At 36.3% G+C, this 27,126-nt stretch overlaps 1 protein-coding gene across 2 annotated transcripts in view; it reads left to right on the top strand.

Annotated features, from left to right (window-relative positions):
- fam227b.L (family with sequence similarity 227 member B L homeolog) overlaps window positions 1–27,126 on the top strand; it is a 156,732-nt gene that overhangs the window by 112,456 nt on the left and 17,150 nt on the right. For both annotated transcript variants that reach the window (XM_018253097.2, XM_018253096.2), the window contains exons 13-16: window positions 16,564–16,667; window positions 21,030–21,190; window positions 25,224–25,301; window positions 25,420–25,494. In XM_018253097.2, the coding sequence (XP_018108586.1) occupies window positions 16,564–16,667; window positions 21,030–21,190; window positions 25,224–25,301; window positions 25,420–25,494 (418 nt within the window). The remainder of the gene's footprint in view (window positions 1–16,563; window positions 16,668–21,029; window positions 21,191–25,223; window positions 25,302–25,419; window positions 25,495–27,126) is intronic.

Below are 27,126 nucleotides of genomic sequence, written 5' to 3'. Positions count from 1 at the left end.
TTTGACATAACAAACATAAATTCAAGCCCTAGTATTCATGTCTGAGTTTTTCTTTTGTTCTTTTTTTCTGTAGTTTTAAATATCTGCTTTGCGTGACTTAATAAAGCTTATATCACCAGTACTAGAGATCTTTAAAGACTTAGTTAACCCCTTTGAAAGTTTATATTCTATAGTATAATTTTGTCTTCAATGAGCTTCTGGGTTGTAGGTGGTGATAAAAAGGGAGGAGAGGAAGAGCCCCTTTGAAGATTATTATCCTGTTGAGTTTCGTTCTTCAAAGGTTTTTTTTAGAGCTCTAAGGAAGTTTGTTGTTAAAGATCTTTGCATTATTGAAATATTTTCACATTGTTTCCGAAATTAAAAGACATATTCCAACCACTTCAAGAGTTTCACATCTTTTGAGGTATCTGTCTTCAAAGATCATTTGGGTGGTTATCTTTTTGTTTGTCTGTACATGAATGGGCAAGAAAATTTACACAACCATAATAAACTTTTAAATACAGAAAAGCAATTTCTGTAAAATAGAACAATTGTACAAGAGGGCCAAATTAAAGGTGTGGGATCCCTTATCCAGAAACCTGTTTTCTAGAAAGCTCCGAATTACAAGAAGACATCTCCCATAGAGTACATTTTCTAATGTTTAGAAACAATTTCTTTTTCTCTGTAATAATAAAACAGTAACCTTTCTACTTGATCATAATTAAGCTACATGAATCCATATTGGTGACAAAACAATTTTATTGGTTTTATTTAATGTTTAAATGATTTTTTGAAAATATCCAGGTATGAAGCATTCTAAAGTACATCCTGTACCTGTGTTTTCCTTTTTTAGGCATGCTGATGAATTTAAGTATTCAAATTTGAATATAACTATTCAAATATGCTTTTATTGTTACATTTTATTTTTTCAGTTAACATTAAAACAAGTAATCCTAGAACCAGTAATAAAACATTGATAGTTTGAAATAAAGTGTTTTAGTATAAGTACTACCTGCCAGGTGGATAAAGTCTCTGGACAAGGAGAGCAGCACCCAGGGATTTACCCTTTGTTCTAGATTGCAAGCAATATAATACCATATATAGTAACAATAGCAGCATGAAGACACAATACAGTAGTATAAGCTCTTTCTTAAAACAAAAAGCACCTCCGCCTCACCTATTGTTAAATACCCTAGTGCAGCTATCATCAGTAAAAAAATATATATGCATATATATAGATTCTACATTCTGCTGCACTTTCGGTCTACAACCTGAGGAGTTACTTTTTAAGCTTCTTCACTACCCGCTTATTCCCCAGCCCCAGGGAACCTAATAGCCCCATGGGGTGTGACCTTCCAATGGTCCCTAAGCAGCAGCAGACACATATGAATGCCCCTGACCCAGATCTTGCAGGATGGCGCTGAAAAACTCAGAATTACAGAAAGGTTGTCTTCCATAGACTCCATTATAATCATATTATCCAAAATTATCCAAATCCTTTTTCTCAGAATTTTCATAAATTTTAATGCAAATGTTTTAATGTTAGGTAATTAGGAGTAGAAAGACATGGTTATCCCTTCTTGAATCAGCAGAATGCGTACTTTTCAAAAAATATATGCTTTCCTGGGGTAAACCTATAGTTTCAAGTATGCTGTATTCTGTTGCAGTGCTTTGAAAATACAGTAATTTACTACCGGGAATTTTTGATCGATAGAAGTCAGAAATCTTACCATAAAATATTTTTCTGGTATTTATCCCTACATATCCAGTCTAAAGGTTTTATTACAATGACAAATGGTGACAGCCTCATAATGCTGCCTTCCTGTAAATTATATGAGGCTTTACCCTTTGGCAATGCAACACTTTTTAAGCCTTTGTTTTGAATCACAATAGAAAAATAAAGTTTAAACATACTATAAAGAGTTATATGTCTGTCTTCCAGGTACGTTCTGTTCTTCCCCACGTCTTCCCATCCTATTTCAAATTGCTTTATTCTGTGTCAGAAAATAACCGACTATATTATTGCATGGCAATCTGAGCCAACACTGGATTGTGTTTTGACTGATGTTAATTGGAATTTTTTGTTTATGTGTCTGTACAAGAATTCTGCTTGAACTTCAGCTAATATATAATATATATGACACTTACATTTTTATTGGTTGATATGAATTAACTTCAGTGTTGATTCAATGTTCAGTTCCAGTATAGTTGAACCCTGCAAATTAGTTGTTTAAAGAATATATGCTGATCAGGGGGATATAGATTATTGCATCCCACTAATTCTTTCCTGCTGCTACAATAAAAAAATACAATACAGCAGGTAAGCATGGTGTAAAAATCAAAACATTTAAGTCATCATAAGGACCTATACGCTCATTCGCTTAACTTTTATAATACAATTCAGGTTCAGTCTGCCTTTAACAGTTATTTTACACCTAACTTGAACTCGACTTATATTTTGACTTAAAAGGCCACATTAAAATGTACTCCTGATGTTTAGATAGAGCAGAGCTTTCTCAATAAATTACAAAAACTACCATGCAATAATCCTGTAATTCTGTAGACCAAATATATATTGTATAATCATTTTATTATTTTTAATATAATTTATATTTGTAATATTTCACTTAATCAGTTCCCAACTGATCCATGTGTCTGGCAATCTAAGTCAAAATATATGAAAAGTGAACTAGAAGTAACTGCAAGGCCATGTGGAACACTGGCAAGAGATGTAAAGGATGAGATAATATTTAATATTAACGTTTCATCTCAGAGCAGCTGTAATATAAATGTAAAGGCATTGAAGAAAACAACATGCTCTGAGATCTTTATTTTGGCCACTTAGAATAATGACTGCATTACTCTGTGGTAATACTGCAAATTAGTTGTTATATTTAGATTTTTTTTTTTATATGTTTTCGCCATGTGTGTCTAATATTTTATTATTAACATTCTGTAGATTAATATTATTCTGCATATGTATGTTTTGGGAATTTCTGAGGAAACCTACACAGAGATGGGATGAACATGCAAATTTTGGAGCCATATTTTGACAGTAGATATGTTTAGATATTCCTATGCCCATTTCAGTTCCATACACTTTGTCATGTGTATTTATTTGTAGGTATCTAAAAGTATTTGCACTGCTAAAATGTACGCAGATCGTTTTATTGTACTTCCTTTTTTGAACCATACAGTCGGTTTTAAAACATGTTTAAAAAGAAGAAATCTTTTGAATTCCCCACGTGCTCTTAAATCGCTTACCCAAATCTCACAGTTTTATGAAGTATTTCTATACCTGTTTCTTAGCCTGTTACTTTGAAGAAATGCAGTGAAAGCTGGTAGATTAGAATGAAGCTGATTAAAAAAGTAACTAATGCAAAACAACCATTTTAAAAATGAAAGCCAATATTATTTATATGTTCAGAAATGCATAGTTACTTACATATTACATAGTAATGAAGGTTGATCCAGTTGCCAGTACTTTTAATTACAAGTTTATGCTAATCCATCATAGCACTCAAGGCAAACCCCTATATGATGTTCCTGACTATTTAGCTCTTATAATTAAGTATGCTTACAGTATGAGAGAGAGTGTCTCCTGAACAAAGCATTGGTTTCACATGCTGATCCTCCTCTGCTGTCGTTTTTTTGTAGGGGTGAGATTTTCAAGACCAAAAATTTGGGAGATTTAATCCTCCTAGCAGCAATGGGAACTGACTGACGGCATATTTATGTAATGCAGCAACAACCTCACCGAAGAATTAATAACTCTACCTATAGGCACCACTATGATTGAACTATACACCAAGAGGCACATTTATCAAGGGTTGAATTTTGAATTTAAGTGAGTTTTTCAAAGCTCCCATAAACTCCCATAAAAATTTGAAAATTCTAATTTGAATTTCACTTCGGCCCTTAATAAATCTTCCCCAAGTGTCAGAAAGAGACCTAGCAACCCTTCAAAGAAACTTTATTTCATCAGCTTCTTATCATGACCTAATACATTTGGTAACTGCATGCAGGTCATGAGTAAATGTAAGCATGCCGCTGGCCCAATATGCTTACTATCCTTTACCAAAGATAAATGATTGATTGGTTCTGTTGGACTTCTATATAAATTGTAAGCGGTGTAACCAGAAGTTTGCATGATTTTCATGGTAATGGAAGAAGCTTGCTGCTGAAAATCATGAGCACCTACTCTCCATTAGGAAACATGGATGCTCTATGTCTTATCAAAGCAAATTTATTATAACGTGTATTTGTGGTGATGGTGTTTTTATTAAAAAAAAACATCTGTTAAAGTGGGCACTGATAATGCCTAACCAGGTAGATTAACATCAGCAACATGCATACACATCTGTTTAATTAGGTATAATAAGACATTTTTGGAGAAAGGTAGCAGTTTAAAAAAGGATGCAGATGCACTATGAAGAATCTTTAAGACTGCTTTGCTGGAGGACTTGGAAGATGCTGTTATGGGTTACCATAGTAACCCCATTTACTTCAAGCCAACATCTGGGCTTCCCAGATGTGAGATCTCCATATCCCATGGTAGTTTGCCGAGCATGTGTCCCATCTGTCTCTTATTATCTCTGTGAATCTGTTTTGAAAAAGTATTGTTCCTAAGGCTACACTAGTGGAAGTTCACTGAAGATATTTAGTGCTAATGTGGATATAGTACATAAGTTAAATTACACCTAAACTTTGAATAACTGTGGAGCCCCTCACGAGCTGGAGATACATAAAACCACAAAAATGAAAAGCAACAAAAATGTTGGCTCCTTTGAATGGTACTGAAAACAATATGCAATATGTCAGATTGTATCCACATGCCTGTGTTTCACTCAGCACTGCTGTTGCTTCGCATATAAAATAGTGCTTACAGGAAAACAACAAGTGAATACCCCATGCCATTCTAAACAATGATTAGACAGAAAAAAGTAGGAACTCTTATTTTTGTAATGCTTCTTAAAACCATATTTAAAAGATTATATGAGTTATTTTATGCAACTTATTAAAACATTATTGCTCCTTTTAACATCTGACCTTTGGCTTTCATAGAAGGCCCTAAGGATATAAAAGACCCGCTAGATATTAATTTTTATGTACTATGCTAACATTGAATATGCTATTTTATTTATAACCATAGTTCTGATAAGTGTACCACCCACTTAGAGCCTCTTACACAGTGGTGTAGCATTATTTGGCCTGGCCACCCCCCACATAAAAAAAATGTCAGGCCCCTTCCTGTCAGCCACCGGCCTGTGCACAACTTTGAAGGCCTGGGTGATAACTGTTTTAGGGGCTACTGAAAGTCTTTACTGGTACAGAAAGTTCAGTGAATAAAGTACAGCAGTTTCAGGGCCGGAACTAGGGGTAGGCAGAAGAGGCACGTGCCTAGGGCGCAAAGGTGGAGGGGCGCCAGGCACATACCTCTTCTTCCGCCTTCCCCTAGCTCAGACCCTTGCTTCCTCACAACGAGTAGTTCCTCCTCTTCAGCGCGTACCTGCGCTCTTCCTCGCACACGCGTCTGAGTCTCCACGGTCGGCAGCAAGCATCCTCATCGTGCACTTGTGCGCTTTCGCGCATGCAAAAAACACTTGGGGAGGGGGATGACGTAGCCGGCTGGGTTGCCTAGGGCGCCCAGCCAGCTTGGCCCGGCACTGAGCGGTTTATAGCCATATTAAATATTAGGCCTCAGTTTTCTGATTCTGGAGGCATCTCTTGATGTTTTAGGATCTATAACTGCTGGCACAATGAGCAATAGACTTGAGCAGAGAAGCATCCTGCATTAGTAACTTGAGCTTCTGGCTGGCCAGATAGAACAGTTGTTTAGGTGGGTATAGTCCCCCTCTAACTTGTATACTGCATGCTGTTTGGGATCGCCATGCAGGGACAGTTGGGTATCTGACAGCTTTACTTAAATGAGAAGTCAACCCCACATATAATAAAACCCACTACCCCCTACCCTACATAGTCCCCCTCCCTTCCGCCCCACACAGGTGATAACGCCAGTAATCTTTGGGTCTTCTTCCTTCACTTCGGCTATTTCCGTCACTTTAGGGGCATGTGCAGTTGTCCGGAACCGGAAGATTGCTTCAACTGTGCATGAGCCGATACTGCTATTACTTTCCGAAGATTACCGAAGAGAAGAAGATGGTGCCCGTGAACTCCGCTGCGCTTCTCTACATCGAGGGGTAATTACAGGATTAGGGCCAATTACTGGAGTTAACACCTGTGCTGGCGGGAGCAGGGAGGGGGACTATGTAGGGTAGGGGGTAGTAGGTTTTATTATATGGGAGGTTGAATTCTCCTTTAAGAGACAGCCAGTATGAAATATAAATGCTCTGCTTTGGGGTGCCTCTATGCATTGATAATTACCCATAAATCTTCCAGTACATTCATTAGACAGATGTTCAGGGTGCCTTTATTTACTCTTTCTTATTTATTCTCTGTTGCATTATAGGGCTCATTTGCAACATGGAATCAATTGCACTTCATCCATCTCCTAACTTGTACATCATTAGGGAGTGGGGAGGCTGTAAGCCACAACACGGCCCTGTAGGGCAGATGTCTGTCATAGGGCAGACTGTAAAGACAGAGCTGGCTTGTGCCTGTCAATGCTGTGTTCTGCACTTCACATCTTGTTTTTTATTTAGTGTAAGGTGCAGAGTACAGTCAGACCCTGGGCAGAAGTGCTTTGTGCTTGCATACCAAGGAGTGTACACTTGCATCCATGCCTACTCTTGTATTTTTGCTGGAGGTCTTAGCCAATGACCTCTGAAGTTAACGGAGCCTTATTTGTACTGAAAAGTTGTGCAGCTAGTCCCCACTCACAGACGTATTAAGAAGTGAAATGCCATCATAGTTCAGACACTGACTGCTCTTTTAAGTAGTGGAGGCAGTTTAATAGCATTTAGCTGTGGGGGAAATATTGATCCAGCTTTTGTTGAACTGTGTTAACAAATAGGGAGAAAATGAATCAAGAAAATGTGCTGTTTATATAAAAAGTTTATGGTAAGTGCAAGGGAGAGCAACGGATATAAATGTACCATAAGCGCCTCAAACATGGCATTTAAACATGACATTTAAACTTGTTTATGTAAGCCATTCTGTTTAATCAATAAGCTGACTGTTTGGCATTTCATTATGATATACTGTTATACCATTACAAGCATTACATTTATAAGTGGCAATATTTATTAAGTTAATAGCTATTTAATAGAGTATTTCCTGGAACTGCACAAGAAAGACTATAAATAATTGCACACTAGTCAAATTTATCTCATACATATGAAACTGAAAGGAGTGTTTTTTTTCTTCTATTTTTGCAAATTGGCAACAGGCCCAGAACAATGTATCAAAACAATGTATCAATAAAAGTAACAATATTCTGCTTGGCGCATGTCCAAGGGGCTTAACATAGTACTAACATTAAAGGGACACGGACGCCTTTTTTACAACTATGCATGCCTGCTTCCATATATCCTGGTAAGGGCCTTTTTCTCTTAAAAAAGTATTTGCAGCTGTGCAGCCTCTGAGACATCCAATAGCTGCAACCTTTAGCAGCAGTAAAAGTCACGGTACTGGACACTTTCCTGATACATACACACTTCCCTAGCTACTAAAGGGTGCAGTCAACAAAATTTACAAGGCACCTATCATCTCAAAATTGCTTCCTACACTGAAGGTGTGGGCTAATACAGCCTACAATCCAGTTGGGGGAAACAAACTTAATATCTTGGTTAAAAATCCAAATGTATTAAATCTTTCTTATAGCATAAATGCAGAGCATACAAAAATGGAGATAGAGAAGGGGAGTGCGTGGCTTGACGGGTTTCGCCACTGTGCTAGTCACGTCATCAGAAGTGACATACACATAATGAACGAGGTGCGTATGGAGCAAAAGCTATTTATTAAATCTCGATTTATTTCTTATCGAGGTTTTTAGAGGAAGAATTCAAATTTTTGTGGAAAAATAAAAATTTACATTTTTAGATTTATTATACCCCAAAGCTGCTAAAACTCTGAATCCAAACATACTCCATCTCAAACCTGTTGAGGTCATGTAGAAGTCAAAGGCAGATGTCCCTGAAGATGTTTCTTGACATCGTGATCTGTGCTGGATAATTCCGATAAAGTCTGGGTTTTCGTCTGATTATCTGGAAAAGTTGAGTTTTGCAGCGAAAAATTGATACAGTCAAGTTTTCTGACCATAAATCGCACAATACGAATTGACGCTCGATTTTGTTGTAACCTTTTGTTAGTTCAATTCGTGGAAGGGAGTTTGGTCGACTTTGTTTTCATAACAAAATGAGATTAATTTGAGTTTTAGTAAATAACTCCCTTAGTGTCTCAACATGGCTACCTGCATCAACGCTCCCTTCTGGCGCATGTAGCTTAGCACTCGAGTGGGGGGTGGAAACTATTGTTTTCCCCCAACCAGTGTCTGGGCCCAGTTAACCCACACTTCCGTTGAGGAAACCACTTTTCAGATGATAGATGCCCTTTAAAGGAGAAAAAAAGGTCGAATCACTTGGGTGTGACATTTTGTTATGCCAGGAATACCGGGATACCAGGAAAACTCCTGGTGGGCCCAGGTGTCAGTGGGCCCTCATGCTGTTAAATATTTTGCCTATTTCATGGCCATTCCCTATTTCGATGAAGCGAAATAGATGGAATAATAGTTTATGGTATGTAAAGAATAGAGATTAGAAGAATAGACATTGTTGTGACATTAACTGCAATCACAATCTTACTGGATCAGGTTACTAGTGTTAAAATCACGGGGAAAAGGAAACTGACTCTCAACAGCTCTCTTTTCTAAAATAGTATTAGCAATATCAGGTGCTTCAAGGCAATGCCTCTTGTGCTATTACAATGCACTTCTCATAAAGGGACATGAGGCATTTCTTTTTGAGCTGTGATTAATGATTAGTTCTGGTCTGCATTCATTGTGAACATATATCAGCTACCAGGTGAATAATAAAAAGAAAATACAATATGGTTGATGTACTTTTTTTTTTTTTAAATGGTTTCCTCCTTTATGAATAGAATAATGATGCGTGACTTCAAGCACCTGCCCAATACTAGTCTCTAAAGTATGCCCTTTAGTGTTCTGCACTTCAATATGTTTATACTAATAATAACTAGGTATTAATAATACAAATGGGAAGAAATGATATCATCATAAAGACAGACATCTGTATTGAAACACGGGTTACATATTCATTTACTTTGCATTGGAATGAAGTAATTAATTATAAAGAAGCCCAGCAGAAATCCAGTGTAGAAGTGATTTTGTATATTATACAAAAATATATTGTATACATCACATGAGGACATGGAGAAGTCCTAAACATTACCTGTTTTGTTGTCTGACGCATGAACTATTCATCTAGCCAATATAATATTGTATAATATGTTGGTGCTTTTATTTTCTGTGTGTATGTCTGTATATATTTTATATTTAGGGCTCTTACTGACGAGCGTTTTTACCTGCGCTCCCCTGCGTTCCGTTTTTCTGCGTTCAGCCACAGGGGAGCGCAGGAATAGACGCATTACATTTTTTCCAATGGGGCTGTACTCACACAGGTGCGTGTAGGCGCCGAACACAGGTTGAGACGCAACATGCTGCGTTTTTCCTGCGTTCGGCGCCTACACGCACCTGTGTGAGTAGAGCCCCATTGGAAAAAATGTAATGTGTCTATTCCTGCGCTCCCCTGCGGCTGAACGCAGAAAAACGGAACGCAGGGGAGCGCATGTAAAAACGCTCATCAGTAATTGCCCTAATATACACAGGGTTTATTTAGCATACTGTGTAAAAGGAAAGTGATAAAATATACCATGATACATTGCCATATAAAAATGTATTTATCAAGCTGTGTATTGGTTATAGGCAATCTTGTAAAATTTCAGTATAAAAAGCAGTTGCTGTTTCAAAAAGCTGTGCTACAGCTTTGTAATTCTCCAAACTTATTGTTATATACATTTTATTACTCCTCTTTCTAATAAGGCCTCTCCTGTGCATATCCAGTCTCTTATTCAAATCAGTGCATGGTTGCTAGGTTCATTTTGCAACCACATTGCTGAAACTGCAAATTGGATAGCATCTGAATAAAAAGCTAAATAACTCAAACACCACACATAATAAAAAAAAATCATCATACTCAAAGGTGAACAATCCCCAATAATATTTTCCATAAATAAACTAAGGCCCCACAGTGTGTAAAAAAAAAAAAGTGGCACCTAGGTGCTCTAGATTTATTTAGGCAACCAATAACAAGTTAACCTGAAAAAAAAGTTTTTACATAATGGTCATATACTCTGGTGGGAATCACATTTCTATAGAAGCTGGCAGTACTAAGCAGTGTATGAGCAATCTTCAGTCTGTCGCTCGCTAGCTGTTGCCAATGAAAAATGCCAGGAGCTGTCTAGTCATACTGGATGCTGAGGTTCAGCAATATATTTAGGCTACAGTCGTGTTGGGCTCATTCTTGGCAGGCCTAGAATCCTTCCCCATCTGGCATTAGCCTGATTTAAAAAATTAATAAACACAAGCACTTTTACACAATCACCATGATTTAAAGATCAATGTAATGTAATTGACTGGTTCTGCAGGAGATTCACTTTTGAACCTTCTACTAGCATGTTCTCTCCAGAATAATATGTGTGGGGTGGATTATTCACTGATTTTGACTGAAGAATATCACTTTCACCATTTTCTTTTGCCTGGAGTGCCAGTATCCATTGTCTTGCATTGAATAATATACATGTGTGCTAATACCCCTGTTTTCTTAATATATGCTTTTCTTGGGTTTCCCCTCTTTGTAATTTTATATTGTGCTCGGGCTGCTATAACCTACAGGTTTTCTTTGTATGATGTGCTTGGGGTGCTGCTGCTAACCTGCTCTTATAAAACAATGTGCTTGGTGTGGCAGCACTCATTGCCTCCCCATAATTATGTGTTTAACTGTAGATACTCAATAACTCTTACGGGGTTATTCACAAACTCCGAATGCAAAAATCACGAAAAATTTGTGATTTTTGTTTTTTTATAAAATTGGACTTTTAAAAAAAAAATCACAAATTTTTGGGAATTTATTAAACCCAGAGGATGGAAAAGTCAGAATCTGTAAATCCGGCATCTCAGACCTGTCGAGGTTGCATATAAGTCAATGGGAGAAGTCCCAATGATTTTTTGATGTGCAATGGGTTTTTGGCAATACCCCGAGTTTTCAGGCAAAATGCGGGTGAAAAATCCGAAAAAAAATCGTAAAAATCGGATGAAAAATCCGAAAAAATAGTGAAAATCTGATTTTTCACTTTTTTTCTGATTTTTCCCTGCAAACAAAATGTTCGGGAAAGTGTATTAATAAATAAGCCCACAAAACCCATGCGGATTTGGTCTGAATTTTTTTCAGAATATATTGAGATAAATACGGACTTTGGTAAGTAACCCCCTTACAGTATTTTCTTCTCAGAGTGTCAGTATCCAATGCTCTCCTACATAATATGCTTGGGGTGTCAATAACCTCTACCTGCAACATAATAATGTGATAGGAATGCCTGCTTGAATGTTGAAAATACACCTGCCGTTGACTTTTTTTTCTAGATTTTAGTCGATTAGATAAATTTCAAATATTCAAGTTTGGAAAACATTCCCATTGTTCCCACTGTATAATTAAATGCCGTTACCCATTGCTCTCACTATATATTGTTCTATACATTGTGCTTGGGATGCAATTGTCTCTCACTGAAAATGTGCTGGGTTCCCATTACCCATTGTTCTTACTGATATATGTGCTTGTCATTAACCACTGAATGTTTAATGCGCTGCATATACCAGTAATAACCCTCACTGTATAATGTGCTAGATATCATTTTACCACATAACAGTGCACCAACTAGTGGTATAACACTGGCAATTTTGGATTTAAAATTTGTTCTCATTGTATGCAACTGCAACACTTGTCTCTAAAGGAGTTTATAACACAATTAGGGGTTACTTTTGCTCCTGTTTTGGATATTAAGGGGTTATTTATCAAAATCCGAATGTATCTAATTTTTTTCTGAAATATACTCAGACCAAATCCCCACGGGTTATTTCTCCTTATTTATCGATACATTTACCCAAAAAATTGAGTGCTGGAAAAAACTCGAAAAAAAATCACCAAAATCGTACAAAATGCAAAAGGTACAAATTTCTCATAATTTCTGCCCAAAAACAGATTCTTTTCAGATTTTAGCCTGAAAACCACAAAATCTTTGGATTTTTGCATGAAAGCCAGTGCAGATCAGGATATCTTCGTGACGTCTCCCAATGACTTATATACAACTTCGGCAGGTCTGAGATGCCGGATTTTTGGATTCTGACTTTTTCCATCCTCTGGGTATAATAAATAACGAAAACTTTGAGGGGTTTTTTCACTAAAATTTTTCGCTTTTGGCCATTTGGACTTTAATAAAAAAACATTTAAGTGATGCTTGGTATAACTTTATATAGCTCTTCTCCACCTGTTTTTTTTACATTTTTTTAGACATGAGTTCAACCTCCAACCTTTGTACTAAATTAAATGATATTGATAAAAGGCAACACATCACTCCAAGGATAAATATTGGGAGGCCCTTACAATTTGATGGATATGAGAGCGAAAATGTTCAGGGAATAGTGCTTACACTGAAATAGTATTATGCCTTTTGCAAACATTTTTGAGCATTTATAAACTATGACCACCTGCTGACATGCTACTGTATAAAGAACAAGTCATTCCAACCTTTTTTTTTTTCTGATTACGGTGCTTGTAACACATCTGAACACTTAGACTTTATTGGTGCCAATGAAATGAAACATTCTGAGAAATGTATATGTAGTATAGTAATTTATATTCTCTGGTTTTTGTGGCCACTCTTTCCCCTCTGTGCCAGTTACCATTGCAGGTCACTTAATAGCAGGGAATAGTATTGCCTAGGAAAGCTATTGGACGGGACAGTCTGGTTTAATTTAACCTGCATACAGTAAGTAGTGTTTGTTAGCAATATATGTGCCTTATATTTGCTTATATGCGCCTTCAAATTATATTCAGAATTTTCCAATGGATTTGGCAAGGTTGCAAGGCTTTTAAACTCGTATCTTTCTAATGCAACAGCCATTTTCAAGGTTAAACCATGAAAATATCAAAATCTCTGCTTAACTTTTCCATTTCCAAACCAAATATTATTTGCTGAAAACGAAGCTCTAGTCATTTGCTCATCTCAAATCAGAGTTCAAAGGAAATGTTCATTTCAAGGTCATTTTCTTTTTAGAACAGTGAGTTCTGCCTGTTTCTTGTCTTTCATAAAAGGATTTACGATGGTGTCAATCGACTAATGTTAAGGCTTTTCCACACTGTGTAAATATATTTCCCTCTCACGCTGAGCTTTATGTCACGCACAGCAGTGTTTCATGTGGATTCACTCACAGCTTTCACACTGGCTCCGTTTTTTTAAAAAAATCTTTAGAAAAGCCTTTCGTAAAATGGACCAAATCTTTGCCCTATTTCCACTTTTTATTATAAATGTATGGTTCTCTTTAACTGTTGTCTCTCACCAGTACTGAATAAAATGGGGAAAAAATCTGTGGAAAATGGCAATGTCATTCCTCTGTATAACATATTTAAGGGGGAAAGTAAAATGCTTTGTTTAATACAAAAAACATTCGCAAAGACGATTGGGAACGTTTTTACTGATTAAGACCTCAATGGCTTCCTCGCAAGGTTTGCGACCAAACTGCTTTTGTGAACGTTTGCTGTGTATGTAAATTTTGCAAACCGCTTTTTGTCCAGAGCAGGTTCGCAATTCGCAATTAATGCAATAAAAGCCTAACAAAGAATATAACACTGCGGCAGGCAAATTCTTATTTGCAAAGTTTTGCTCTTTGCAAATTTTATTACATTTTCCCCTTAGTTTCCATACCTGTACACACATACAGCAACATAGTTCTCAAGCCAATGGGTGAAATAAGTCTCAGAACTGCTATTGAACCTGCCTATTAAAAGTTGTGATCAGCATAACCTTGAATATTTTAGACATATCGGATTTTGTACATAATGGATTTCGAGGACATCATTACAAGAAATATGGTCAGTAGAGCCTGCAATATGAGACTGGTCACCCAGATACATTATGGATTTGTGTTCATACCAGAATCCTGGAGGAGAGCCTTATTCATTTTTTATTTACAGCATTTGAAAAGGCAAATATAATAGTTGTCATTACAAATAACAGTACATTGGTTTTGAGCTTAAGTACAGTCTAGAGCTCGTATCCAATAGTGACCAGTAGGTATTAGTAAGCAGTCATTGTTGGTTTGCATGGGGATGATGAAAGTTTTGCAGCAGCAAAAATGGCCGAAGATGTCTATAACACTAACAGATATGCTTTAACACAGGGGTGCTCAAAAGGTAGATCAGCTGGTTATCAGTAGATCTCAAGATACTTGTCAACAAACAGCTTGTCTATATCACCCTCCTGTTTCATGCAGATATGTATTATGTTAAGGTTACATAAAGAATAGATGTTTAAATATAACAATGTACATTTTCTCATAAATCAATATTTAAGTAATATTTTCCATGGAACAGAATATCAAGGCTTTTAATGCTTTGTATGTAGATCATAATGGGACATCACTAAGGGGCACATTTACTTAGTTCGAGTGAAGGAATAGAATAAAAAATTGGCTAATTTGACCTTCGACTACAACTTCGAATCGAGCGATTCGAACTAAAAATCGTTTGACCATTCAATAGTCGAAGTACTGTCTCTTTAAAAAACCGTCGACCCCCTACTTTGGCAAGTAAAACCTACCGAGGTGCAATGTTAGCCTATGGGGAAGGTCCCCATAGGCTTTCTAAGCTTTTTTTGGTCGTAGAAAAATGGTTCAATCGATGGATTAAAATCCTTTGAATTGTTCGATTCAAAGGATTTAATCGTTCGATCGAACTAATTGCGGTAAATCCTTCGACTTCGATATTCGAAGTCGAATGATTTACCTTCGGCAGTCGAATATCGAGGGATATTCGACCCTATGTAAATCTGCCCCTAAAAGTGGACCTCGCATTAGTAAAGTGTGGGCACTTCTGTAACAGACATTGTTCAGTATATACAAGATGAATAAAGCTGTTTAGCTAAAGGCAGGATGAGGCTTTCAAAGGAATTTTTATGGTGCCATGGGAGTCTACAGACATTTTTCATATTATGTAACAATATACATATAATTTTTCCACAAACATTTGATATACCAGAAATTTCCCATGCTGTAAGAAAAGGTTACTATCATAGTATTTGTCAGTCAGTGTTTATGAACTAGAATGAGATGTACATGTTTAATGAAGTACATTAATGCTTATGGAAGATTTGTAACAGAATTGCATTCTGATTCAACATTGATATGTTATGGGAAATAAAATATGCTTTGTGCAGTTTTGCCTTTGGGGTTCATGCCAAGGACTATTATACCCAATGAAATTGCCTTTTTTTTTCCAACTTTCCTATTACCCAAATTATATTGTTGTTGATTGAAAGGCGGCAGCCTTTCGGATTATTGTAGTCGTCGGTTAAAGGTTTTGTTCCATCTATTTCCTGTTATGATCAAAAAATAAGTTCCAAAATCTGTGTTTTCTTTTCTGGTGATACATTTTTCCACAGCTGACTTCACTTTGGACCCACATCTTAATTAGTTTGCCTTGCCTTGAAGAGATCAAACCCAAAAGCACCAGTGTTTTTTTAAAGTAGATTTGAAAATAGACAGTGCAGATTTTAGGAAACACAATGTTTAATCTCTCGTGATTCTATTTTTTTTCCATTCTGGAAATGACCGTGTTTTTCTTGGCTATAAAAACCTCTCGGGACTGTGACGCCAACTTTTATAAATGGGATGCTCAAAGAAAACCTTTTGCTCAATGTGCTTCACAATAAAGCCAGTTCTCCAAGCTAACAAAGGTATAACCTTGCTGCAGTGCAGTAACTCATTGTACTCATTCAGGAAATAGTTTAGATTAGTGTATTAGAATAATGAAAGCAAATACCCACCTAGGGCAAATCTGCACCTGTATTAGTAAAGGCAGCCTATAGAATTCGTAATTATGTATTATAAGAATTTTGTATTCATAATATATTCAACTGCATTTATTAGGCATTATTAGAGTCGCACTTTTCTGTATTCTAACAATTATCCAGAGAGGTGTGCGTTATATCAGAACTAACCATATGTCGGAAAGGGTAAACTTTTCCATTGGCCTGTCAGCTATTTCCTTATTATATACAGCTCACCCTGCCACATTACCACTCAATATTAACAATAATAGTCACTGTCGTCAAAGCAAATAGTGAATGTGTGCAAGATGTATGATGTCAACAATGGCTGCATTAAACTTGAATCGAGAATGTGCTCAGGCCGCCTGGAACTTCTGTTTCTAATATCACAGTAAATTATAACCATTTGCATCTTTTGCTTTATCCACAATAGAATCACATACAGTATAGTAGCCAGTTCCTTCTACTTCGAAAGATGGAATTAATACTAACTTCTTTTCCCTACAGATGCAGAACGGCAATTGGACTTTAATTTGGATGACCTGATTCAAGCGGCAAGAGAGACCTGTCATTCATCAGTGCTGGAAGTTAAAGATGTACCAACTACAGAGGTACAAATTATATATATATATATATACGCGCGCGTAATTACAGAGGAAGCAGGGGGGGGAGTGTAGGGGGCCCTAATTAATAAGCAATCTTCATATATCTTGGTAGGCTAGGCCAACTTATCAATATTTGGGGGTCCTAATTGAATTTGCTGTGGGGCCCAGTAGTTGCGCCACTGTGTGTGTGTGTGTGTGTGTGTGTGTGTGTGTGTGTGTGTGTGTGTGTATATATATATATGAATGATGCATGTATTATGCTCTTTTAAAATTTAATAAATAAATTAAGTTTTTTTTAAAAATTCCAGTGTACTCTGCTAACTACCCATGGACTGTTATATATATATATATATATATATACATATATATATATATATATATATATATATACATATATATACACACACTGGTATTTTATTCGGAATTCTGTTGCAAAACCCTATCCCGGAATTTATTGTGAACTAACATAGTCCTAATATTAGCTGTTGCTATGAACCAACTTCCTTAGTAATGCACAGATTGATCATGTTACCAAGGTTACCCAATCCAACGTATACGTGATACAAGAGCAAGCGATCCATCTGATCTCTGATATTCCTTGGCACCTCTATTACTTTTGTCATACCATTATATACACTGATTTATAAACCCACTCAAACACTCCATTGTTTTGTTTGTAATGTCAAAGGCTAGATTGCTAGTCGAAACATCAGCCACCTAATAATAAAACACCATTTGTTGGGTCCTGAGCAGGCCCGGACTGGCAATCTGTGGGTTCTGGCAAATGCCAGAGGGGCTGCTGTAAGTTGCCATAGACAGTCACTATTTAGTGGGCTGGTGAGGTGCTATTTGGGCCTCTATGTAGCTGAAATGTCAGGGCCTATTTTGAATCTCAGTCCAGACCTGGTCCTGAGTGTGTGGACCGATTTTTCTTCTATTGTTTGTTCTTGTGACACTGCACCCAGGCGTTCTACTATTATTTTATATGCGAGGACTGGAACTTTTTGGCTTTTATATATGTATATATAATATATAATATATAATATGAGGTAAAGTCTATAAACTTAATCAAACCAAGAACTTATTTAGCCAATTGCATAAGATAAAGGGCCAACACTAACTGCTTTAACTGAGCTTAGCAGCCTAATGAACTAAGCACCTTAAATCCAAAGCAGTAATTTGCAGTTTGATGATGGAACTGAAATTTCAATATGATACTAATTAAGTTTTCTCAATTTCTTTTTCCCAGATGGGCTGCGTTAATAGATAAAATGTAGCCAAGATTCAGAGTACAACTTTGCACCAGAAGTCAGAGGCTCTGTTAATTACAATTATCCAGACTGGAAAAGAATACTCCAAACTTAAAGAGCCATTGTTTGATTACACATTACAGTAATATTAAGTTAATGAGGATTTAGGGACAATTTTTGTGGTTTTTATTGGGAACTATTTTTCTTGATACTCTGTTTTCCTTGCTTGTTATTTTTATTTATTGCCCAAACCTTTATCAAAGGACGAATGTTAGCATTAAACCTCGAATTAACTCACAACTCAAATGGTTTCTTATTTAAGAAAAAAAAGGAAATGGAAAAAACTCAGTTGCAAAACCCGAAGACTAACTGATCGAGTTTTCAGTGGGAAAAAAACTGAAATCACTTGAATCATTCCAGTTTTTGGCCAAACCATCCGAAAAAAACTTGAACCTCATGAAGGCTATTAACATCTTCAAATGGTTCAAGGGACCTCTGCCATTGACTTCTAAATGACCTTGACAGGTTTTAGATGTGGTGTTTTTTTCGGATTCCAGGGTCGGGGTATAATAAATCTAAAAAAAACAGCTTGAAAACTTGAATTTTCATGGAAAACACAACACGAATCCTAATAAACCTGCCCCTAAAATATACACTGATAAGAGACAGGGAGGCCCATTTATGAACATTCACATTGTAGTGCTGTGACAAGCTGGCTGCCTGTACACGTAGTTTTTAGGCAAGTTAGCTATGGAAGGCAGCTTTAATAAATGATCATGAGCAAAAAACAGGGAAACCATGTCTTCAGGCAAAACACCGGTTTATTTCTCCAAGCCTTTCCCAACATAAACACACAGGAATACAGTTCATTAGTGTTTCAGCATCAAGCATTCAAACTTTTCCCCCTCTCTGGGATTCTCACCATTCAGGGCAGCTTCCATGTACAGGTTTTTCACTTAAGCCCTTCTGACTTTTCCCTCCAGGGACACAAATTCATCAGCTTTTGGCCTGGCTTACCTTCTGGCATCACCACACCTCCATCCAGCACAAGATAATGTCCACAGGGCCTCACACCCTCCTCCAGCACAAGGAGATCTCCAGGGCACTAAAGTGTAATCCCAAACCTCTTTTATTTGCAGCACACCTGCAGCCTAATCAGAAAACTATAGCTGGGCAGCTGCAAAACACTCAACTGAGCAACCCAGCTCTATTCCATTCACTCCAGGGACCCATTTATCCAGCCTGCAAAATACAGCCTTACTTGCTGCAACAATGTACATTCTTCCTGGAGTCAACTGTTTATCAGTCTACCACTGGTGAAAAATACACAAAAACATGACCATTACAAACACATCTCCTACAGTGGTCTTAGAAAGGATGATTTAACTCTTTTTCTCTAAAACCACCAAAAACAAGTGATTTATTAGAATACCCTATTATAAAAAGCAACAAATACAAATGCGGAACTAATCCAAATATTGCGAAATCCTCTAATATTTTGTGCAATTACAAACAAAAAAACCCGACAACCTCTAAAAGCTTGAATTACAGATTTCACAATTGAAAAGGTCAAATCCCATTGACTTCTACATGACACTGCCATCTTTCAGATGTATTTTCAGTTTTATATTAGTATTTTTCATGTTTTTAATATTTAATCATTTATGAATTCGTGGTTTGAAATTATCCATTATTTTTTAGCACTAAGGGCAGAGCCAGACGATAAGATTTGGGGAGATTAGTCACCCAGCGACAAATCGCCTCTTCTTTGGCTGACTAATCTCCCCAAACTGCCTCCCCACCGGCTAGCATCTAAATCACAGTCGGGATGGCATTCGTTTTCCAAAGCCGCCTGAAATTTCCTCGTAAGACGACTTTGGGGGACTTTGGAAAACAAAGCGATCTGAGTGCCTTCCCGCCAGAGATTTAGATTCTAGCTGGCGGGGAGGCAGTTTGGGGAGATTAGTCGCCTGAAGAAGAGGCGATTTGTCGTCGGCGACTAAATCTCCCCGAATCTTCTCGTCTGTCTCTGCCCTAAAACATATCATTTTGGGAAAAGAACTAAATACAAACGTTAGAAAATCTGCCCCATAGACACTGATAAAAACAGCAGAATCAACTGCTTTTATCTGAAAGACTCAGACCTTAATTACACTGTTGCCTGGGGTGGTGTGTATGAACTTTTATGGGACAGAAAATAACACAGCAAACACAAAAGTTTCAATGACTATAACTGACTGCAGTACTTCACCTTAAGTTCACCTTGAGTAAAATATACAATAATTTGTGTAAGGTAAATCAGGTTTATTGCCAAAAAAATCCTTTTAGTTATATAGGTACTTGAAATGCTGTATTATAGTACTGTTTATTGTTTTAATACTTTTGCTATCCTTTGATTTAAGAAAAGAGTTGGGTACTGAATGAAGGGTTTAGTAGAGAAAGCAATTAGTTGATGATCAAAGAGGGAAAAAGTTAGCTGTGAGGAGGGGTGTAGACACATTGGATGAACCATTTGTTAGTCATGGCATCTATACTGTGAGGAAGTCATGGTGAGAGGGTGCACGGTTGTTTAAAGGAGTTGAGCCTAGACCTCTATTAACTAGGGAATTCTTCTTATGCCACTCCCATTAAGAGAAAATAATTCAAGTCTTTTGTTAAGTCTGAGGGTAGAACTACACGGACGATTTCTGTGTGCTTCTGACGGATGCAACGATGGGCATCAAAACGCCTGCGTCAAGTCGGATGCGATGGGAAACAAAGTAAGTAATACAAAAGTCGGATGTTGTTGCAGCGTTCGTCCGACGTGACACGACTGTCGGATGCAGACACAGTGTGCAGCGTTTGCATCTGACAGTTGCGTCGGACAAACGATGCAACACCATTTGATTTTTGTATTGCTTACCTTGGTTCCGTCGCATCCGACTTGACACAGGCGTTTTGTCGCCCAGCGTCGGATCTAACAGAACCACACGGAAATCATCAGATGTAAGGTTGAAAGGACAAAAAGTCCAGTTTATAAAGCAGAGCTTTTCATTCATATCCTGAGTTCTCAGCAAATTGTATCTCAATATCCACACAGAATTTATTTTTTATTTCAGTTTATTTTGTTATTTTTCAGTCTCACTTAATTGGTCCGGGACCAGAATTTCATCATGTCCTGTTTAAACTTGGAGGTCACAGCCCACTAATATCCAACTACCTAAAGATGCATCAATTCCCAGGTGGTAAAGAAAAAGGCCAAAATCATAAAGTGAAGCATGCTGAAATATCTCAGTTACCATATCCTTTTAGTTTTGTGAAATGTTGGTGAGAATAAACTACTGATAAAATGTTTATAAAATGTAAGGAAACCATTGCATTTGACATTTAACTATTTTTGATTTCAGGCAAGTGTTATTGAAGCTTAATTTTTGACTGTGAACAAAATTGGAATCTCGTAGCAACGCTAAGAGGGTACCCAGAAATAGTGGTGGGTTTGTTAATTGGCAAGTTTAAGGTTGCACTGCAAAATGATGCTTGTAGACCTAATTCTTTTGATGGAATGTTTAGCTATTTTCTTTTGTTTCCTATTTTTCATTCATAATATTTTATTTCCATGCCATAAAATGTGGATGTTTTATTGAAATTGTTTGACTTTTAATAGCCTAAAACTTTGGACAAGAAGCCTGATTTTATCCCGGATTTTTTATTTATTCCACCATCACTTTAGTGAGTGTTTACAGAATCAGCACAAGTCACTTTATTATTATTATTATAGGTGGAAGCACCTTCGAATAATTGTTTTTATCACTGGCACTGGATTAATTTAAACTTTTCATTAAGTACCCACGTTGATCACTATGTTAGGAACTGATAGTATTTTATAAATTTTATTGTTGTTATTATTCCGTTTCAAATTCCTTTGCCATTTAACATACAGAACCAGCCCATTGCCTCTCAACACAAGGTGCAAGGCACATGTACAGACACAAGTATCTTTGTTAAAAGCATTTGAGCACATAAACTTACGGGGTTGATTTATGAATACTCTGTAGGGTGGTAAATGTTATTTAACAATTTTTTCCCACACCTGAACAATTCATCTTTGCAAAGAAACACATTTTTTGAATCTTTCTCCCTCCCCCGGCATTGGGGGAGTTATAGGTTGGAGCTGAGCAGAAATGTGTGCTGTCTTTTCATGGAAAAGTTAATTTGTTTAAAACGAACTGACATGCTTCTGACGTTTTATGAAATTTTTCATAAATTGGAAAAATGTAAAAATGTTATTTCATCAGTTATTCCTTGGATGGCTGATTTATTTAATTAATGTTTTGGTTTCTTTATTCATTTTTTTAATAAATATTTACATAAATATAAAGGGAGACACTTTTACAATAATAACATTTACCAAAGGCGGAACCAGTTTCTTCTGCAACCCAGTCTATTATATTGACGTTGTATTTATATAGTAGATTTTTATCACTGAGTGACCTAATAGTTGATGCATATTAGGATTGACACGGTCTGGTTTGACAACTGTCAAACAAAAATGTTCCAGTTGGACTTTTTCCAGCTGTAACATATTTAATGGTAAAGCTGTCATTTTACTAAAGTCAGAATATTAAACCTCGCATTGTAGATGTATGAATAAGAAGTTGAATAGATTTTGGAAGGGCACTTATTTAGCCACTGATGGCATGTTTCCCAGTGTGGTTATCCATGCAGACGAGACAAACAAAATCTAAAGACAGAAATGAAAGCTTGAGTAACAAGATGACTACATACTCATAAAAGTAACATTGCAAGTAGTCTGCCAAATACTGTAAATTAGGATCATTATTTTTGCACACAATGAGACCACCAACAGAGCTGTAATACTCTATTATGTAATTCAAACAAATGAAAATTGTAAACTAAACACAGTCTTTCCTTGTGTTTCTATAAAATGTTTTAGGTGTGTACAAAATAATCAGTAGAGGACATAAAAGGTCAGTACAGATCAATTTCTAAAGCAACATAAAAGCCATAGTTAATCTTATGGAACAGCAACTATCCATTCTTAAACAATTTCTAATTTTAGATTGTAGTGTTATGAAAATTTGTTTCAAATGAAAATCATAGTACAAGTGTGGGATCCCTTAGAAAGTAAGCAGTGCTTGGAGCCTACAAATTAGTATAGAGTAGGTAGTAAATAATGGCACCACCTGAGATGTGTTCAGTAGTTTATATGTAAAGTGAAAGGGGAGATCTCGCTGTCCACCCGGTCTGTGGGTGTGTGTCAACAACTGAAAAAATGAAAGTAAGGTTTTCCAAAAAATCAAAACAAAAATTAATGCAAATCAAAAATCATTTATTAGAACATGAAAACAGAGGCCTAATGTGTTTTCTGCCTGTGGGCTCATGAGTAAGTCCCCAAAGGCACGAAACGCATTAGGTCGCTTTTCATGTCCTAATAAAAGATTTTTGATTTTTTTTTGGGAACCCTTACTATAAGTTTCCTTATTCAGTTATGGGATCCCTTATCCAGAAATACGTTATCCAGAAAGTTCCACTTGATTTACTTTTTTTCTGTAATAATGAAACAGTACCTTGTACTTGATCCTAAGCTGCAAGATATGTTGCTCTTAATCCTACTGGCCTTATTTAACCCAGAGACAGTTGGGTTGTCACCAACTCTTGGCCCTCAGCCTTCTTGACTATTCTATTTGCTGCCTGTCTTGACTATTTCCTGTGTTCTGACTACTAGTTTGATTAACCATTTGGCTACCACATAACAGGCTTTTCTCCAGTGTCATGCCTCCTCCTAAGGCCTTACTACTTACTGCTCAGAAGCTTATGTGGCCCATTACATTTGCATAGTGAAAGAAAATGTTATTCTAAGCAACATTCCAATGTATATTACAACTATTTACAAATTTTTAATGGTTTCAAAGTCAATTGTAAATGTAATTGCTATTAAAAAAGTAGCTCTCTGGCCGCATTCTGCGCTCCTGGTTTTGACTCCTGAAACAACATTGCAAGCGAGCTGATTAAAACTGATTTAAGACTGCAAAGGAGACCTGACTTCTGACTTGTTTACACATCGTTTTAAGGGTCAGACCCAGACAACTGAAAGGGATAAACACTGCTTTCAACTGCAATTACATTTAGAAATAATTATAAAACTACTAAAAACTGTTGAAGATGATTAATGTGCATTGGAAAATTACAAATTACAAATTCCTTTGAATTACAATTGTTTTCATTATGGAACCTACCTTGACCCAATACTCTTGGAATTGCTGTTTTTTGCTTCTAACTTGTTTGAATGCCGTAGATTCAATTCCAAATGTCTACTATGGCATCTTGAGATATTAGCATTACAATTATAATTCACAGCAAAATCTTAACTGAGATTATTAGAATAAAAGAATGTATTAATTTGATATCTGCCAAGGGTACCAAATGACTTTCAGGAAAATGTGGAGGCCTATTTATCAAAGGTACAATTTTAGTGGTTTTAGAGGTTACTTAACTCTAAAACTGCAATTGTCATGACATATATTAAAAGATATGAATAAAAAGTATGACTGTAAAATTATGCTGAATGATGTGAAAAAAACACTTCTTGGCAAAAAACCCCAGAAAACTTCTAAAAGTCCAAATTGATTTAAAATGGTCCAATAGGATCATGCTCCCACTGACTTCATTAGGACCTCAACAACTTTTACCTGGCGAAGTTTTGTATTAGAGGTTTTTCGTGGTTTTTACACTTAATAAATCTCAAATCTTTAGAGCTTTTAAAAAAAAAATGGAAAAAAAACCACGAATATTTAGAGATTCTTGGTAAAAAAAAAATTGAAATTCGATTGTTAGTAATGGGCCACTGTGTTTAGAAAAAGGGGTCTGTTGTGATATTGCTGTAAGTCTTTTTGTAGACATGTCAGTTGAATAAAGACTTTTTTGTATTTTATACTGTATTTTATACTATGGTCTGTTCATACCAGTCTATTCTAGTTCATTATGGTGTTGGGCTGTTGTGGCACTTCCACTGCCCTACTTCACGTTTTTGAAAGGGTAAGAAAGCGACAGGTGTTGACTTGTGGGGCAAATGACAGGGAGCAAATAGAAGTGGACACCAGTGCCTCTTACCTGAGATCTGGAGAAGGAACAGGCCACCCCAACTTTTTATTTAAAATTCACAGAGAGTGCATTGATATTTCTGCATGAACACAGTTGGGTACTAATTGGTTTTTGACAAGTAACTGCTGTTATTCTGTGTTACATCTGAGTACCATATATTCTCAAATTATTAAAAAAATACAAAAAAATTCCTTGACCAGAAATTTATTACGCCAGTTGGCCCAACCTATCAGGATATTATTAAGGAAACTCGAAAACTCAGGCAAAATTTAAGGAAAGATTATGCCATGTAAGATCCCTTTTTATCTTTAATCTTTTTGAAACTCACACATTAAAATAAGATTGTGTGTGTTTTATTATGAATCTGAACTGGACTAAAATAGTTTTCATTACTGTTCTTTTTGCAGGTTGGAAACTAAAACTCAAAATGAAATTGCTGAAATACAGAAACAAAAGCAGAGAGTTAATTTCCACATTAACAAGTACGTGATAAATATGAAATTCACCAAATGTGTTTGTCATTTATGACTTATAAATATAATTAAAATCTGGAGTATAATGTCCTGTCTGTAGCAAGGGAGTGTATAACCTGTTAAGACTTTTGAAATTTTAATACTTGGGGCAAAATTGTGTGACAATGCAATTGTTTTTACCACCTAAATCAAGGATAAAGCATAAATAATAAGGTGCATTGTATGGAATACGGGGATTTGTACTACTATTATTACTTAAAATGTATTCCTTCATTAAAACATGTTAAAAATTATTGTCAACCAGATTTCCACAAGCACAAAATCTTTCATTTAGTGTAAAATGTTGATGACTTTGATGACTCAAGAAAATTCTGGTTAAACTTGCAACAATTTTGGCCATGGTTTATAATGGTTTCACCACACCAAAACAGCTAGTAAATTAACCTTTAAAACAAAAAACAAAACAAGAATGATTTATAAGTTCCATTGTCCATTATATAAAATTACACACTGGAAGGACTAGTGTGGCAATAAATACAATAAATATACACCGTAAAAAGAGTTGAAAAGAAATAGGATAAAGGACCCTTAATAACTTATTTAAAAGTTCACTTCCTGGAGAAAAAGAGGTATTGTTTACTCAACTGAGATTTATTAACTGAAGAAAAATAGTAAAAACCCCTTCTCTCCACTGCTTATTCCAATAATAGTGTTGCTCACTGATCAATGGCTAGAAAGCAACTATTAATCCATTCCCAAATTACCATGTACTAATAAATATAGTTCATTACCAATTAGTCAGAACCTTGATAATTACAAAAAGTACATGTGCTTAATTAATATGAATTGTCTTAAAAGTGCAACGTGCCAATTAATAAATTGAACTTAGTTCAAATTGATCAATCACAATTTAATACATTAATTACAATATAGTACATTCAGAATTAATTAAAAAAGTTATTTCCAAAAGTGCGAGTGCTGCTGGTGATTGCAATCACCAATTTGCCAGTTTTGGCTGTTGTTTGTGAAAGAAAGGGGAGTATCTTGGCTATATTGCGAGGGAAGAAACGGCAAAGACGTCATTAAAAAAACTGTAAAGAATATTTTTTCTTTTAATTAACAATAGTACTTGCACACCAAGGGGCAGATGTATGAAGGGTCGAATATCGAGGGTTAATTAACCCTCGATATTCGACTAGGAACTAAAATCGTTCGACTTCGAATATCGAAGTCGAACGATTTAGCGCAAATCCTGCGATCGAACGATCGAAGGATTATTCCTTCGATCGAACGATTAAATCCTTCGAATCGAACGATTCGAAGGATTTTAATCCAACGATCGAAGGAATATCCTTCGATCAAAAAATCTCAGGCAAGCCTATGGGGACCTTCCCCATAGGCTAACATTGACTTCGGTAGCTTTTAGCTGCCGAAGTAGGGGGTCGAAGTTTTTCTTAAAGAGACAGTACTTCGACTATCGAATGGTCGAATAGTCGAACGATTTTTAGTTTGAATCGTTCAATTCGTAGTCGTAGTCGTAGTCGAAGGTCGAAGTAGCCCATTCGATGGTCGAAGTAGCCCAAAAAACACTTCGAAATTCGAAGTTTTTTTAATTCGAATCCTTCACTCGAGCTTCATGAA

Source organism: Xenopus laevis, chromosome 3L (genome assembly GCF_017654675.1).
Source record: "Xenopus laevis strain J_2021 chromosome 3L, Xenopus_laevis_v10.1, whole genome shotgun sequence".
In the NCBI taxonomy this organism is placed as follows: Eukaryota; Metazoa; Chordata; class Amphibia; order Anura; family Pipidae; genus Xenopus; species Xenopus laevis.
Note: the sequence above shows the minus strand (reverse complement) of the source record. Positions and strands in the feature narration are given on the sequence as shown.